This window comes from Octopus bimaculoides, chromosome 2 (assembly GCF_001194135.2).
Source record: "Octopus bimaculoides isolate UCB-OBI-ISO-001 chromosome 2, ASM119413v2, whole genome shotgun sequence".
Taxonomy (NCBI): domain Eukaryota; kingdom Metazoa; phylum Mollusca; class Cephalopoda; order Octopoda; family Octopodidae; genus Octopus; species Octopus bimaculoides.
Window position 1 is genome coordinate 107,773,874 of NC_068982.1, and position 15,970 is coordinate 107,789,843.

Consider the following 15,970-nt stretch of genomic DNA (forward strand, 5'->3'; position numbering starts at 1 on the left):
ATCTCATCTAAATTGATTCGCTCCCTAATTAGTTGGGCTATGACCCTCTCTGTAACTTTCATAACCTGATCTAACAGCTTGATGCCTCTGTAATTATTTGTATCTAAAGCGTCCCCTTTACCTTTGTAGCAGTTGACTATGATGCTGCTACACCAGTCATAGGGTATGACTCCTTCGTGTATCACCTGGTTCGTAATACGGGTGACTAGGCTATAGCCAACACTGCCAGATATTTTGAGCATCTCTGCAGTGATTCCTGATGGGCCGGGGGCTTTCCCGGTCTTCATACTCTTAATTGCTTTATCTACCCTGGTACTATCAACTCGGATAGCTGGTCCCTCTATTGGGTCGACATAAGGCAGGCTCTCTTTCTCCCATTCATTCTCTTTATTAAGCAATCTATTATATTACATCTATTAAATATATTACATCTATTAAATTAAATAAAAATAAGAACGAAGAACATTTTGGAAAAGCTTCTAATGTTTCCACATAGAGCGAACTCAAGCAAAATCTCAAATACTTGTTCAACATATAAATCTCAGAAAATAAACTAAAGTATAAAAAATGAATTTAAGAGGTGAAAGCTTCCAAATAAATGTAAAATAGCTTTTAAATATACAACAAATATATTAGATATATCCAGCAAAACATATAAAGCTCCAGTGAAAGCGTATTCAAAAAAAGCCGGATTAATAATGAACAATAAAAATACAAAAAATTACAATAACTGAAAATTTGTAATAATGTCAAAATGAAAAAAATGAGCCAACCTTTTTCATGTATATCATGCTGGTAACTGACTCCTCGCTGACCACACCCTAAGTTAATAAACAGATTACATGCCAAAAGTTAGATAACATGCAAGCTGCAGTGTAAGCGTGTTGCCTTCCACACATGTGCCACAAAATAAAAATATTAGCTGTGAGAACTACAATAAAAACCAAAGTATACTTACAAGATTCAGCTCCTTGCTCTATAAGATGACAATAAAGAGAGGAATTGAGTTAAACATGCAAACAATCATGCATACAACTGACGCTAACTGGCTGTTAGCACATGGAATTCATTGTGAATGATACATCCAGTTGTACTGTGCATGTGAACAGTTTATTGGAGTGATATACAGACAGTGCATACTGGAGCAATACTATGCACTACGACTGATGTGCAGTAATCAATCAGCTGGTGTGAAACGGGTGAGAATGTTCTCTGCATACAACTAGATCAAACGTAATCAGAACTACTGAGTGATGTAGAATTTAATGCCAAGTTCTTTAAAATAATAGCATTTAAGATCATTCATCTGAATGGATTTTAGATACTACTCAAAGATTTAAATTATTTTAACATACATATTGCTAACAACTGATTAAACTGAATTTTAATTTTAAACTTTGTCTTGCATCTAAAATCTCACTGAATTAAAATCTGGCTGAGTATTCCACAGTTACTTGTACCTTCAATGTAATCAGGCATAATCAGTAAGATATGAATGGGACCCTGATCCACAGGCTCAGTCTATCCATCAGGACTCTGCAGCTTTCATTCACTCAATTTCATCACTCAGAGTCTTAGGTTAACCAAAGGCTATGGTAAATGATACTTGCACAGAGTACCGCATTATAAGTATTGGCAAGAAAAATAAATGTTTTACTAGGTGTAGGCAAGTAAAATAGATATTTAATGGATCCCAAGTTGACAGTGGGACTTAAAAATATAGGTGATCTATTAGAAACTGCAGATCTAAATAATCAGACTGGAAACTGAACCAGATGTTCATGCTGATTCTAAAATGATGCCTGGATTCACTGTTTTCATTGAATTACACAACTACAATTTGTAGTTGACCACTAGATATTTTTTTTTTTAATGTTTAACAAAAGGAGAATTGGTTTGATTTTAAGTTGATCAGAAAATTTAAGCTAGAAATATCAAAATAGCTGAAACCTAGAATCGAGCTGACAAGATTATCATACTCTTTTGTATTAGATGCTAACATAAGAATGTTTCATACACTAATTAAATATATATATATATATCTATATATATATATATATATATATATATATAAACACTCATACATACAACGGTTCGTCAAGCAAGATTAACATACAAAATTGCAATTAATCAACATTTTCAAGTTTAAGTTCCATATTTATTTTTTATATCATATATATTTATGTATAATAAGCACTAACTTTTCAATATTTTGATGTATGAATAAAATGAGTTTAGTCAAATGTATTATAATTGCAGTATAAAATACATTGAAAATATTTTCAAATCCTTAGCAGTGCAGGCCACAAGAGGTGTCTGATGCCCTACTAGCACAGGTCCCATAGAATTACTACTGTCAACCTTCAGCATGAAACACCAGAATGTAATTCTTTCATTATTAATTAATGTAAATATTTTCATTATTCTGAACAGGAGTTTAATTGAAATACTTTTGCTTTTTAAATACTTTACTAAAAGTAAAATACTTCCATTATCAAAAATACTATTCATCATCATCATTTAACGTCCACTTTCCATGTTGGCATGGGCTGGACGGTGTGACTGAGGTCTGGAGAGCCAGCGGCTGCACCAGGCGGCTATGTTTCTATAGCTGGATGCCCTTCCTAATGTCACCCACTTCGAGAGTGTAGTGGGTGCTTTTTATGTGCCACTAGCACAGGAGTCAGTCAGGTGGGCCTGACATCGATCACGTTCGTATAGTGCTTTTTACATGCCACCGGCATGGGTGGCCAGTCAGGGGGTACTGGCACCAGCCTGGGAAGATTAAATTAAATAATCATAAACATTTTACATAAATACTGTCATTATCAAAATGTGTGCATTTACTGAAAGAAGTTAATTCTTGTTTCTCATACAGCAGTATTCAATGTGCTGAAGATGAAAGAAAATAAGCACATAGTATGTATATGTATAAGTATTTGCATTCATAATGAAAATATTTAAATAGGCGCAGGAGTAGCTGTGTGGTAAATAGCTTGCTTACCAACCACATGGTTCCGGGTTCATTCCCACTGCATGGCACCTTGGGAAAGTGTCTTCTACTATAGCCTCAGGCCAACCAAAGCCTTGTGAGTGGATTTGGTAGACGGAAGCTGAAAGAAGCCTGTCGTATATATATATATATATGTATATATATATATAGACACACACACATGTGTGTGTGTGTGTGTGTGTATATGTTTGTGTCTCTGTTTGTCCCCCCCAACATCGCTTGACAACCGATGGTGGTGTGTTTACATCCCCGTAATTTAGCGGTTCAGCAAAAGAGACCGATAGAATAAGTACTAGGCTTACAAAGAATAAGTCCTGGGGTCGATTTGCTCGACTAAAGGCAGTGCTTCAGCATGGCCACAGTCAAATGACTGAAACAAGTAAAAGAGTAAATGTCAGCATTCTAGGTTATATCCTTTATCAGTGTTTCTTGCAAAGAGTGGATTAGGCTTGAAAAGCGAGTGGACAAATTACTGTTTAATAAAGTTTTTAATTTGTCCAACACCTTGGCAAAGAAAGTAGAATTATATGGGTACATAGACTTTTGCTTGCTAATTAATAAAGAGAGAGGGGGCAAAAATTTTATTTATATTTTATTTTTTCTTTAGAATGGAGTTATTTGTTAGTTTGAGAACTGTTGTTTCATATCCTTCGATACTGAAGTTTGACAGCAGAAATTCCATAGATCCTGTGTTTGCTTCTTGAGCTGATTTAAACAATATATCATATAGTTTATATATTAAACAATATATTAACTGGGTGCTCATGGTTGGAACACCTTTGTGTTTTCTATTATAGAATCATCATCATCCTTTAATGTCCACTTTCCATGCTGGCATTGGTTGGACAGTTTGATTGGACCTAGCAAGCTGGAGAGCTGCACCAGGTTCCAGTTTGATTTGGCTTGGTTTCTATAGCTGGATGCCCTTCCTAATGCTAACCACTTTACGAGTGCTGGATGCTTTTAATGTGGCACTGCACGAGCATTTTTACATGGTACTAGAACAAGTGCTTTTTACAAGACACTGGTAAGGGCTCATGCAGGCCAATCCTCCTCACTGGAGGGGGAGGGGTAGATTATTGAAACAGAATTTTAAGAAATATATGTACTTATAATAGGATATACACACAAAATAAGGTATGCAGCTGTATATAAAACAAAAACTGAGCATACATCATATTTTTTCTGCTTCCATTTCAGTTTTAAATTTTACTTCTGAATCTTGCATCTGATGAAGACATATTTATTTAATATAATGAACATTTAATGTATTATCACTGTCATAGTGAAATTTAATCTCATTATAGTATTTAAACATCAGTTAGCCTGGACATGTCACCTCAATTATGGCCATGCACTTAAGACTGGAAAAAATAATCAACGGCTCTTGTATCTAATGCACAATCCTAATTTTTAGGTTTAAGTGTCTGGGGAAAAGTTTGTGTAATACACAAATAGGATATATTTGTTATACTAAACAGACATCATGAGTAATAATTCTTAAAACTAAATTGTACTTTGCCACTACTCCTTTACATTTCCAGACCTTATTTAATGACATTGAAAAGATATTCAGATATTTAACAGGATTATAGTAGCATTTTAGCCAGAATATTCCTCATCAAACTGTAAAAATACAAAAAATGAAATTGAATAAGTGATAACAAAAAAATCTAATAATTTCCAAAATATTGAAATATAGATTTTACTTTTTATTCAACTAAGGTAGATCATAATATTTTAACAAGATGATTTGAATGAAACCACATTATGGACTTAGATGTTACTGCAAATAAAACAGGACCACATGACCTTAAACTGCATGTATTGAACTTGGTTATGATAGCATATGAAATCTATATTCCAAGAAAATCTGGAATATGAGTTGGCCAAAATGGTACACGCTGTAAGCCAATATACTGTATTGCTGCTTGTGCAATACAAGCAACTATATTAACTCTTAAACAGAGGCAGTCAAATAGTAGTGGCAGTCTCAAGAAAAGAATAACATTGATCAATAATACAATGTTGCCTACTCATGTCCACTGAAGCAGTGGAATATCACATATAGTCTTAGTGTCCAACATATGATATACAGCTTATTACATTAGAATTTAGTCTTCATCGAATTATTTCGATGAAATAAGATAGGCTACTCAATCAAGTTGAGAACCATTAACCATTGATGAATATTTTTTTTAATTCCTCATAGCATGATTATTTCTAGTTAGCTTTTTAATACGAACACTAACTTAACAATTAATTTTCATATGGATGGAGGCTCCAAGTTATTTATTCTTTAAACTATGCACCTTTTCTACACCAGCTAATGTATAATCTCATACATTTACTTAGAAAATGCTTCTGCAAATATAGTGAAGTATATATATATATATATATATATATATATATATAACTTCATCAATGAGGCAATAACAAGGGTAAGCATGTTCAAAGTTGTCTTCCGACCTTGCTGAAAAATTTTACTTTAAAAATCAGGAATATTAGTTTTTGACTAATGATTTTTTTTCTCTCAGTACATTAATGTTTTAATAATTCCTACATTAAATATGTTAATACTAACATAACTATAAGTTAACAATAGCTTGTTGAACATATAACAGCATGGAAAACAAGGTTGTAAAGTGATGATATTCATCTTCTCAGATTTCTTTTAAATATTTTTTCTGCTGAAGAATACAAAAATCATATATAAATTGCAATATTTAAATATCAACACTACAAAAAATACAATACAACCAGTTTTAGTACGTTTCAACTAGATTAGTTATGTTTGTAAGTGTATAAGTGTATAATATGTAGTTATGCCAGTCAAACTAATTAAAGGTTTTATATATAAACTACGGGAAAATGTGTAAGTGCAGTGCACCAAAAAAGGTGACCAGCTAGTAGTAGTTTAGGGCTGTAGATTTGACAAAACAACACAAGTTACAAGAAGCAGTAACTCAAGTTACCTATTAAACATTGCATGCTTATGAAAAACGTTACGACACAACAAACAAAACATTAAAACACAGCAAAAACAAATCTTAAAAAAAAATAAAAAAATTGACAATTGTATTTTATAGCAGCTCTCAAAGTTGTATGTCACCAATAAAAAAAATATTAAAAAATAAATCTATATTGCACATTTTTAAGATAAATATTGATATTTTAAAAGAGTTCAGTAACATTATAGCTTAGAAAAGTAAGCAGTCAAAAAAAAAGAAACCCTAATGATAACTACTAAATCACATGAACTGTTTTTTCATTATTACTTTTGAGAAAGGCGGCAAATGCTTAGTGGCATTTCATCTGTTCTTACATTCCGAGTTCAAATTCCGCCAAGCTCAGCTTTGCCTTTCATCCTTTCAGGGTCAATGAAATAAGTCCCCATTATGCACTGGGGTCAATGTAATTATCCCCCCCCCCCAACAACTTCAGGCCTTTTCATCCATCCTTCCATGCCGAGGTCAACTTAGCCTTTTATTCTTTCGGGGTCAATGAAATAAGTACCAGTTGAACACCAGGGTCAATGTAATCAACTAGCTCCCTCCCCCAAAAAATTCAGGCCCTGTGCCTATCTATAATAGAGAGGATTATTATTTTTGAGAATACCACTTATGTGCACACACAGACACAATGCGTATTCAGTAAAATTAAGTACTGTTTCAGTAGCAAAATTTAAACTCAATAGTATTAACAAGTTTGACTTCTTTACAAAAAACAATCTTTCACTATTCAATAAGATGCTGCCTTTTAAGAGATCATAATTAGCAAGTAGTTTTATAGCTTCTATTTTCAAATTTGGAGAAAAAAAAAAAAAAAAAAAAAAAAATTTAACCTATAACCTTAGTTTTAGTTTTCTTTAGCTTCATTTTCATAAAATTCTTTATATCTAAATAAAAGATTTTGGTGAAATCAACATTTCGAGGCCATAAAATACAAAAGGATTAACCAAATATGAAAATAAAAAAAATAAAAAAAATACAAAAAGCAATCAAAGAAAGAATAGAAAAAAAGGGCCAGTTTAGTTGCAACTGCTCACCAAACATACCGAACTATGGAAACTGGACATCGATGATCGATTGTTAGCAGCTCGAGATGATGCTGCTACGTAGGCCAAATACTGAATGACCTTTTTTGTATTTTCTGTTTTACCAGCTCCAGATTCTCCTCTGCAATAGAAGAAAAATGTAAATGGTTTATTTAGCCTAAGATATATTAGCTCAGCTAAAATTTTTAAAGATCAACATTTTCTCTTTAACAGTTCATAAGAATGAAATTGCAATTCTAAAAATGATTCGATATTGGCAGGTGGAAATTATACTGGGTATTCAATAGTTTGATTATATTTCATTATTATCACTTTATAGATTTCCTGTTTGATACACAATTACTTTTTCTATTAATGTTTTAATTCTAAGATATTTTAAAACAATTCACAATTTAACATGGGTTGGAGGATTCTGCAGCTTCAGATCTGCTCCAATTGGATACCTGCTCTAAGCCATACAAGAAATGAGAATGATTATTTAGATTTCAGTAGCTAAAGAAACTGTAATAAACAACTATGTCCGTGAAAAACACCACAGTATTTTCCAGTTGATGCAAAGGAATTTCATTTCCCAGACCCAAGAGATATAAATTAATCGAAGAAAAGAGATATGAGAAACTAGAAAGTGAGACAATGAGGCAGATCTACAATGAAATGATAGAAATATTTTTTTGTAATGCAGACATAAAAACTAGTAAAAGGAAAGACATGACATCAAAGATGAATTAAACAAATAAAAAAAATGGACAACCAGACTTGTGAAGAAAATGGAAGTAAATATAGTAGTGGTATGAGAGAAGGAAAAGACAGCAAAAACTAAAGGCTGGTACAAAACAAGGGGCAGGTACACAAGAAGGTAATTGTGGGACAGATACACAAGAAGGTAATTGTGGGACAGGTACAAGGGATGACAAATGCGAAGCAGATACAAGACAAAGCACATTTGAAGCAGGTGCAAGAGAAGGCAAATTCAAAGCAGTGTGTGTGTGTGTTATCAAGATGGTAACTGTGAAATCTAGGGCAGGATGGTAAGTTGATGAAAGTAATAAAAAAGTTAAGTTGTTTACAAGTAAGGGAGGTGATACCCATACAGTCATTGCTGTAACAACTGTATAGTTCTAGGCTGCAATATGTCCAACAAGCAGAGGTTGGCACAGTTGAATCCATCCCAGTTCTCATTGCCTCTGCATTATATTCTAACAGAAGTCTCCAGAAAGGGAGAAGTAGTTAAGTAAAAGGTGAGGTTTCAGTAAGCAGAAGATTGTTAGTGTTGAATATGACAGTCAAAAGAGCATTTTAGAGTCAAGAGACTACCATCATGAGGGATGAGAGTACAGAGGGACTTACTGTTCTTAATGGAGAGGAGCTGGGAAGAGGCAAGATAAGAAGTTGAAGAGTGGAGGATGTGATTGATGATAAGGATGCAAGATGGAAGGACTGCAGCTGAAAGTGAGAATGGTTTGTCCAAGAATTTGGAGAGAAATTTGGAGGAGCATTTTCAGATAGAAATGAGTTTTATGCTGTGATAATGAAGAGAAAGAGGAGGGGCTAGTGACAAGATTTGTTAGTTGCCAAGGAATGGGTCTATTCAGAAGGCAATTGACAAAAGAATAGGGAACTTGGGAGAATTTCAACAAGGCAGAAATCAGATCACTACACTATCACAGCACCACTTTTTGTTGGCACGCTAGAAGACAAACTCATGTTGACTTTGAAGGTGGTGGAGCAGAGTTAATTTAGGACAATGAAAGTGGTTCAATATGTGTTGGCACAAGCTGGTAAATGGGGCCAGGAGTTTGAACTTCACCAGGTTGCACATCCAGTGGCAAAGATGTTGACAGAGGTCAGAAAGGCAATTGGAGAGGTTGAAACCAGGTAGTCTGTGGTGGAAAAAGGTACATAGTTGAATATGGTACAGGAACCACTTTATGACTGGTTTGTTTAAGAACTTGTTAGAGTGAGGAGTATGAAGAAGAAACCTCTATGAAGGAGACTTTGCTCAATATAAGAAAGTGGTATAAAGTTTTCAGAAATAACGCAATAAATTTACCATTAATTCCATGAAATTGTCACAAGTCCTGCTAGTTAACAAATATTCTTGGGGGTTTTTTTTTTTTTTTCTTTAAAAATCAAAGCAAATTATTTAACTTTTATTTCTGAATGTAAAAGTGATTGCATTATGAAAATAAAATTTGGCTAAACCAAATTTGTTTCAATTTGGTTTGTGATCCAAAGATTACAAAAGAGAACTAAAGTATGTTTAGGCATAGAAAGGAAATGAGACTTCAGTAAATATATAATGTTGGAAAATAGTTTATGAAGAGGAAGCCAAGAGAGATGAAAAGCTATATGTATACAAACTTCCTGAGAAGTTTGAAAACATGCATCCACACATGTACTTCAGGAAGCAAAAATAAATATAATATATAAAAATAAGCAACTACTTAGGAAGGTTTGAAATTCGAGATAGACAGCAATTAAATTTCACTCATAGTTACATTCCCATGAGTAGAGCTAATGTAGACTCAAGCAAAACCACTTCATTAATTTTCTTTCTTCCTTTTCCTACTATAAATCTATAAGAATTTGACCAAGTCCAAAATTTGTCAACCAATTAACTCTGGGAAGTCAGTTTTCTTTTTAATTCAAAGAAACATGCTATATAATTAATATTTCTAAAATAAGCAATATGAAGCAAAATTGAAAATAAAAAGTTACTCCCACAGATCTGCTGTTTTTAACAGTAACTCATAAGACTTTGTTCCATTTTCCTCTCTTTTACCAAATTATTCTTTAAAAGCAATGACATTCTTGGAAATAAAAAAAAACAATCAGTCTGTTAAATTTTATTACATTTGTACAACAATCTCAATTCTACTCACCATCTAATATGCAAACCACAGAAAATTTTCAATACTGATACAAAATTCCCTACTATCCCTAACCTACCTATGCTGGTTTCTGTGCTTAGACAAAAATAATTTTCCCAATGACTTACTCACCTTAACCACTAGCACAGACAAATCATCTACCATTTTGAACTGTTGTCACTAGTTTTCTCTCTAGACATATCTCACTAGACATAACTCTGGGCAGCTTACCAATTCTCCAAATAACCTTAACCTAACCACATCTATTGCTTAAATACTGAGTCATCAAATCAGTGGCCCCCTTCCCTCATGAAAGAAACTCACCTCACAATCTGCTGCACAATCCCCTGCCTCACACCCAGTCAATTTTCTACTGATTACACTTGACATGATATGTGCTTTACCTTTAACCTATTCAAACAATTAAATGGGTTACTGATAATATTTAGCTTGGTGTGTTCCTCCATATATAATAATAATGGTTTCAAATTTTGTCACAAAGCCAGCAATTTTTAGGGGAGGAATAAGTCGATTACATTGACACCAGTGCTCTAATGGTACTTGTTTAATCAACAAGGAAAAGGCTATCTTGGTAGAATTTGAATTGAGCATATAAAGAGTTGGAAGAGATGCTGTTAAGCATTTTGTATGGCATGTTAACAATTCTGCCAACTTGCCACAATTTAATAATAGTAATTATAAATCTGAGTGCAGAAAGATTCAACCTTATATCTAGCTCTCAGGATTGAGTATTGAGAAAGTAAGCATAGCTGTGAATGTATTGATCTTTGTATGACATTGTCATTCTTACTGAAGTGGTAGCATAGTTCCAAGTTGTAATTTGTATGCATTTTATAGAGTACCACAGTTGTAGCAACCTGTCTCCCAAAATGTAGGCAGATGACAATGAGTCTTTGGTAGCTTCTGCCTGATTAGTCAACTGCAGTGATCTTGAGTGCTTTCCTTTTAGGTTGAGCTCTGTCGGCTCAATATGGTATATAAAATATTCTTTATCCAAGATGGATGTGTACTCCATGATACTTTAGACTTGTGCTTTATAAACGATGGCTGTTTCTTCCATGCTTCTATAAACATTATTTCAATTATATTTTATAGAGATATTGTAGGTGCAGGTACGGCTGTGTCATTAAAAAGCTTGCTTCCCAATGTGTGGTCTTTAGCACTGGGCTGACCAAAGCCTTGTGATTGGATTTGGTAGATGGAAACTGAAAGAAGCCTATCATCTCTGTGTGTGTGCATACACATATGTATATATTTCTGTATACCCTTGTCTTGATATGATTGTAAATGAGCTCCACCATCATACAAACAATATTGTTCATTTCCAGTCTTAGGTTGAAAATATGTTAGGCTATAGGGAAACATTACCTTGCTTAGAAACAAGTGAGAGTTGGTAACAGGAAGGGCATCCATCCATAGAAAGCCTACTTCAACCAATTCCATCTGACCCATACAAGTATGGAAAAGTGAACATTAAATGATGATGATTTTAGTTTTTCATTATTGTATATATTTGTATGACAACTTTATTGTAGCACCAGTTTGATGGCTATGAAAATTTAAGTATTTCTGCCAGTTCTTGCTGAAAATGTTTTACAGCTGCATAAATGTTTTAGTGCTTTCTTAAGAGCTTGTTATAATGATTATATTAAACTAAGCTTTCCAAGAATTTCTTTAATTGATCTTTGTGAAATAATTCTCTGACGAATGATTACTTAACATATTGTTACTTGCCAAGGGAAAGCATACTTCTAGCTATTAAATTATTATGGTTAAATTATTTCAGTACTCTATTTGGAATTTTTTTTTTTTTTTTCCAAATGTGTGAGTTCTGTATTTGCCTTGCTGCATAGCACACTGAAGGGGTTGAACTGTATTTTACACAAGAGGAATTTTTTTAGTAGTAGTAGTTTGACCTCAGGGAAGGAGTTGTGGTCATGGCCTTTATAGGCACTCCAAAATTGGTGAGATTGATGATGTTTATGTTCTACTTAATCTGTTGCAAGTCAATGATTGCAAAAAAAGAAATGATTAGATGCAATGGTCTGTATAGGCCCGAGGAGGTTGGACACAATATGGATAACAAGAGAAAGAAAAACAAATATGATGCCTAAGTGGAGCTGGCATGAGACCAGCTAATTCCAAGGAGTGAAAACCATTGTCGTAGCAATAGCAAAGGTAGACAAGAGAAGACAGCATGGCCTCAGGCCAGAAGTATTTCTGAGTGATTTTATTGCAGTTGATCAAATGGCCTTTGTCTGGATGCAATCTACAATGTGTGTGAACGTAGCAGCAGCAGCAGCAGCCCAGATGTGCGAGTAGTAGTTCATTACCTGCTTCACCTGAGCATTATACGAGAGTATTTGAAGCAGACTGAAGTATTTTCTGTTCCTGAAGAGAAAAGCTAGTCTTTGAGATACAGTCTTTGCTATGTTGGGATGTACATTCATTAGGAGAGAATTTCAGTGATTGTAAAGCCTTGCATTTGGAGTAATTGCAAGGGATCTAGTTTGACAATGCTAATATTAAAGGAGTTTGAGATGTCATAGTGTTTTTCTTCATAAACACAGCACTTTTTTTTTTGTCTGAAGAAAAAGACCCATTGGAGGATGTTTTGAAGGTTTCTATTGATGGAATTACTGCAGGTTTGGTATGAGATACCCTTGTGGATGACACTTGGGTTAGGGAGGAATGAAAGGTAATATCATCTGCATAAGGGTAAGCATGATAAGAAGTGACAACAATTAGATTGTTAGTGGAGAAGGGGGAAAAGTGTGGGGAATGAAACTGAATCTTGGGTCACAACAGAGTTGATACAGTGTAAGTCAAAGAGAGCTCCATCTGTATGAGCTGTGATAGTGTGATCCAACAAAAAGCTCCAATACAAGAAATGAGGGACAGATGGAACTTAAAGAGATTCATGTGGCAAGAGGTTTGTGAAAGATTTACTGTTGATGTGGAGAGAAACAACACTTCTTTCACTAAATTTCTCAAAGGTGAGAGCCACTGGTGAGTAACATAGGAAAGTAGGTTTCCAGGAGATCTTCACAAAAACTATATGAAAGAGTCAAGGTGTCAGAGAACTTTGTCAATGGCCATCTTCATTACTTCTGTGATACTGGAAGTATAAGAAGATGATAGTTGGCAGGATCAGGGAGATTGGGGGACACAGTAGCGTGCTACCAAAAAGTGGGCTATATCCTTTGGGAGAGATAAACTGAAGGGTGTGGCAAGTATAGGGGCTAACTCTGGGATGCCTCATATGATAATAAAGAGAAGGACATTATCAGGACCAGTGGCTTTGTTGGTCTGGAGCAACTGGAGGCACTTTTGAACTTCACATGTATGTATAGTGGTGAGCTGGTAAGGTTGAAGGGGATATATTTCGAGATTTATTTAATCTTCAACAGAGAAAATTTATTTATGCTGTGTGAAGCTGGATGAAAATCAAGCAATGAAAGTGGAGCCTTTCTCTGTGGGAGTATTCTTCACAGGAATATCACAGTTGAGAAGTGGAGGAAAGGAGGCTTCTGCAAAGTTAAAAGACTCTTTTAGTCAGGAACAAACAAAAAGTATTGGCTGCAGTTTGGAAGGTGGGAGATCCTGAGAGTTGTGCAATGCAATGAGGCATTTTTTGTGGTTCAGAGATAAACTACAAAGTGTTCTAGTGAGAGCCATCCCGTTTATAAAAGTGGTTGATTTTCTTCAATCATTGCACACCATGTATTTTGTCTAAACTGCTACAGTGCAGCTGTGGGTGATACACTAGGGAGATTTGAAGCTGAATTTTTTTTTCATGTTTTACATATGAAGGGACATGCCTACAAAGAAGGGAGCAGCAGTCTACCTAACTGTTTCTGATGGGTTAGGGATAAAACACGTGCTATCAGGCAGAGTTACCACAGAATTAGTGGAGATCCAACCAGTTAGTTGGCTTGAAGTGCCATAAAATCTGATACTGGGGAAAAGGTATCATGTAGTATGTGGATGTGAGAGGTCAGTTGTAGTGATAAGGCAATAGTAGAATGACCCAATACATATAAAGACAGCTATGGTTGGTTGAGGTAGGGTTTGGAGATGTGAAAAAGCTCAAAGGTGTTTGAAACAACAGTATCAGTCAGGGATACATATAGATATTTTGGTATACAGAGTTGAAGATTGCAAAATAATTTGCCTCTGCAGGAGCAATATCAGTACAGGATAAATGTGGGACCCAAGAAATGCTGTGAGGAATGAAATGAAACAGGTATTCTTGATGCAAAGAAGAGATATGACTGAAAAGTTGTCAAGAGCTCAGAGGAAGATAGAAGAAGCAGATATATTTAGAGCCATGAGTATGGAAGACTGAACAACAGTAACTGGAAATCTTTGTTGGTAACATCCAGGTGAGAAAGGTAGGTGACAGGGAGAGGGGAATTTACATGTGCACAGACAGATTTCACAGTGAAATTTGAGTAAAGATAGTAGCAAGGACAGCAGAACAGCCTATAGAGGTTGAGAGTTTGTGTTTGAGACATGTGGTTTGCATGACAGAAAAAAGTGATGTGCAGTCAAGGCTGAGTTGGAGTGCAGGAATGTTAGGAAAGAGAAAGGAGAATGTCAGTAGGTTTAATTTCAGATTTTCTTTTTATGTAGGGGAGTGTGGAGGGTATTGAGGTGTTGTGAGGTCACCTCATATTGGAAGCCTAATATGAATGCTAGCAAAACAGTGAACACGACTTGCATCTCCATGGATCAGGTGGTCAAGTTAACCGGGCAAAGTGATTTGCCTGCCACTCAACTAAAATGTGAAGTAGTGCTCTACTACTAATATATGGGACACAGTTCTGGGAATAATTGTTACCACTAACAAAAAAAAAAGGATTACAAGTTGTCAAAATACGAGTATACCAACACCTTGTTACTCTTCTTCAATAATACAGTAAATTAATAATTAACCAATCTTTGAGTTCAACTGTCCAAGAAAATTTATGGTTCAAAAATATATGTAACCAAGAAAAACCTTTACTCACGTGCATAGAATGGACTGATCTTCTCGATCTGTGGAAAAGAAAATTTCCATTTAATTTTTTGATACATTATACAAACACTCAAAATTATATACATTATGCAAGTAGAGAAAAAAATAGGAGCTTAAATCATGATGAATGCAAAAAGAAAAACAGTATTATAAGTTTTGAGCATGAGATTAATTTCAAATACTAAGAAACTTTTTATATACAATGTCATTAATATGCTTAAAAAATCAATATTTTTTTAAGGTTAATAATTCTCTGATCAGCATTTAATATAATAAGTGTTAGGGTAAGACTAAGTTTAACAAATTGCTTATGTAGTCTGTCTAAAAAGGAATTTTCTTAATAACCACAGACACTGTTTTGAAGAACTACCAATATTTAATGAATCTGAGAATAATATTAGATAATTAAGATATAAACAAAACAAATATTTCTTAATAAAGGAAAAAAAACAATAATGACAAAAACTGTTTCAAATCATTAGTCAAATTCTCTGAAATACTAAGTTTGGGTAAGGAGAGTCCAGATAATTATCAGAAAATAGAGTATTAATATATAAATTATTATTTTAGTGGAAGGAAATCATTCCAACTGAATCAAGAAATCTGTTTTCATCAACTTTTCAAACTGCTGATACTATTTGTTGGCTGCAATTCTTAATAGAAATGTTCCCATTTTCCAGTGAGAGCAGGATTTGAGCTCCGAATGCAAACAGCTTGAACAAATAGCACAAATTATCCTGTCTGGTGCTCTAACAATTCTGTCAATCTACTACTACTGGACTACTCTGGACTGATAATTTTTGTTTATTAACCTCAACAGGATGAAAACTGAAGTTGATCTCAGAAGTATTTGACCTCAGTACACAGAGAATCAGTAAATACCACAAAGCATACTATTCTACACTGCCAATTCACTATCTTACATTAACATATATAACTTGTGAAATAGTGAAGTTAATTCAACTGACTACTAACCATATATATATATA

General features: G+C 34.3%; 1 protein-coding gene across 6 annotated transcripts in view; it reads right to left on the bottom strand.

The window, feature by feature from the left end:
* Window positions 1–15,970, bottom strand: part of LOC106880451 (myosin heavy chain, non-muscle) — a 135,185-nt gene that overhangs the window by 68,139 nt on the left and 51,076 nt on the right. For 2 of the 6 annotated variants that reach the window (XM_052978579.1, XM_052978578.1), the window contains exons 3-5: window positions 14,974–15,001; window positions 7,071–7,191; window positions 774–821 (exon numbers count right to left, since the gene is read on the bottom strand). In XM_052978579.1, the coding sequence (XP_052834539.1) occupies window positions 774–821; window positions 7,071–7,191; window positions 14,974–15,001 (197 nt within the window). Of the gene's footprint in view, window positions 1–773; window positions 822–958; window positions 977–7,070; window positions 7,192–14,973; window positions 15,002–15,970 lie in introns of all 6 variants that reach the window. The other 4 variants (XM_052978581.1, XM_052978580.1, XM_052978583.1 and 1 more) reach the window with 2 other exon arrangements.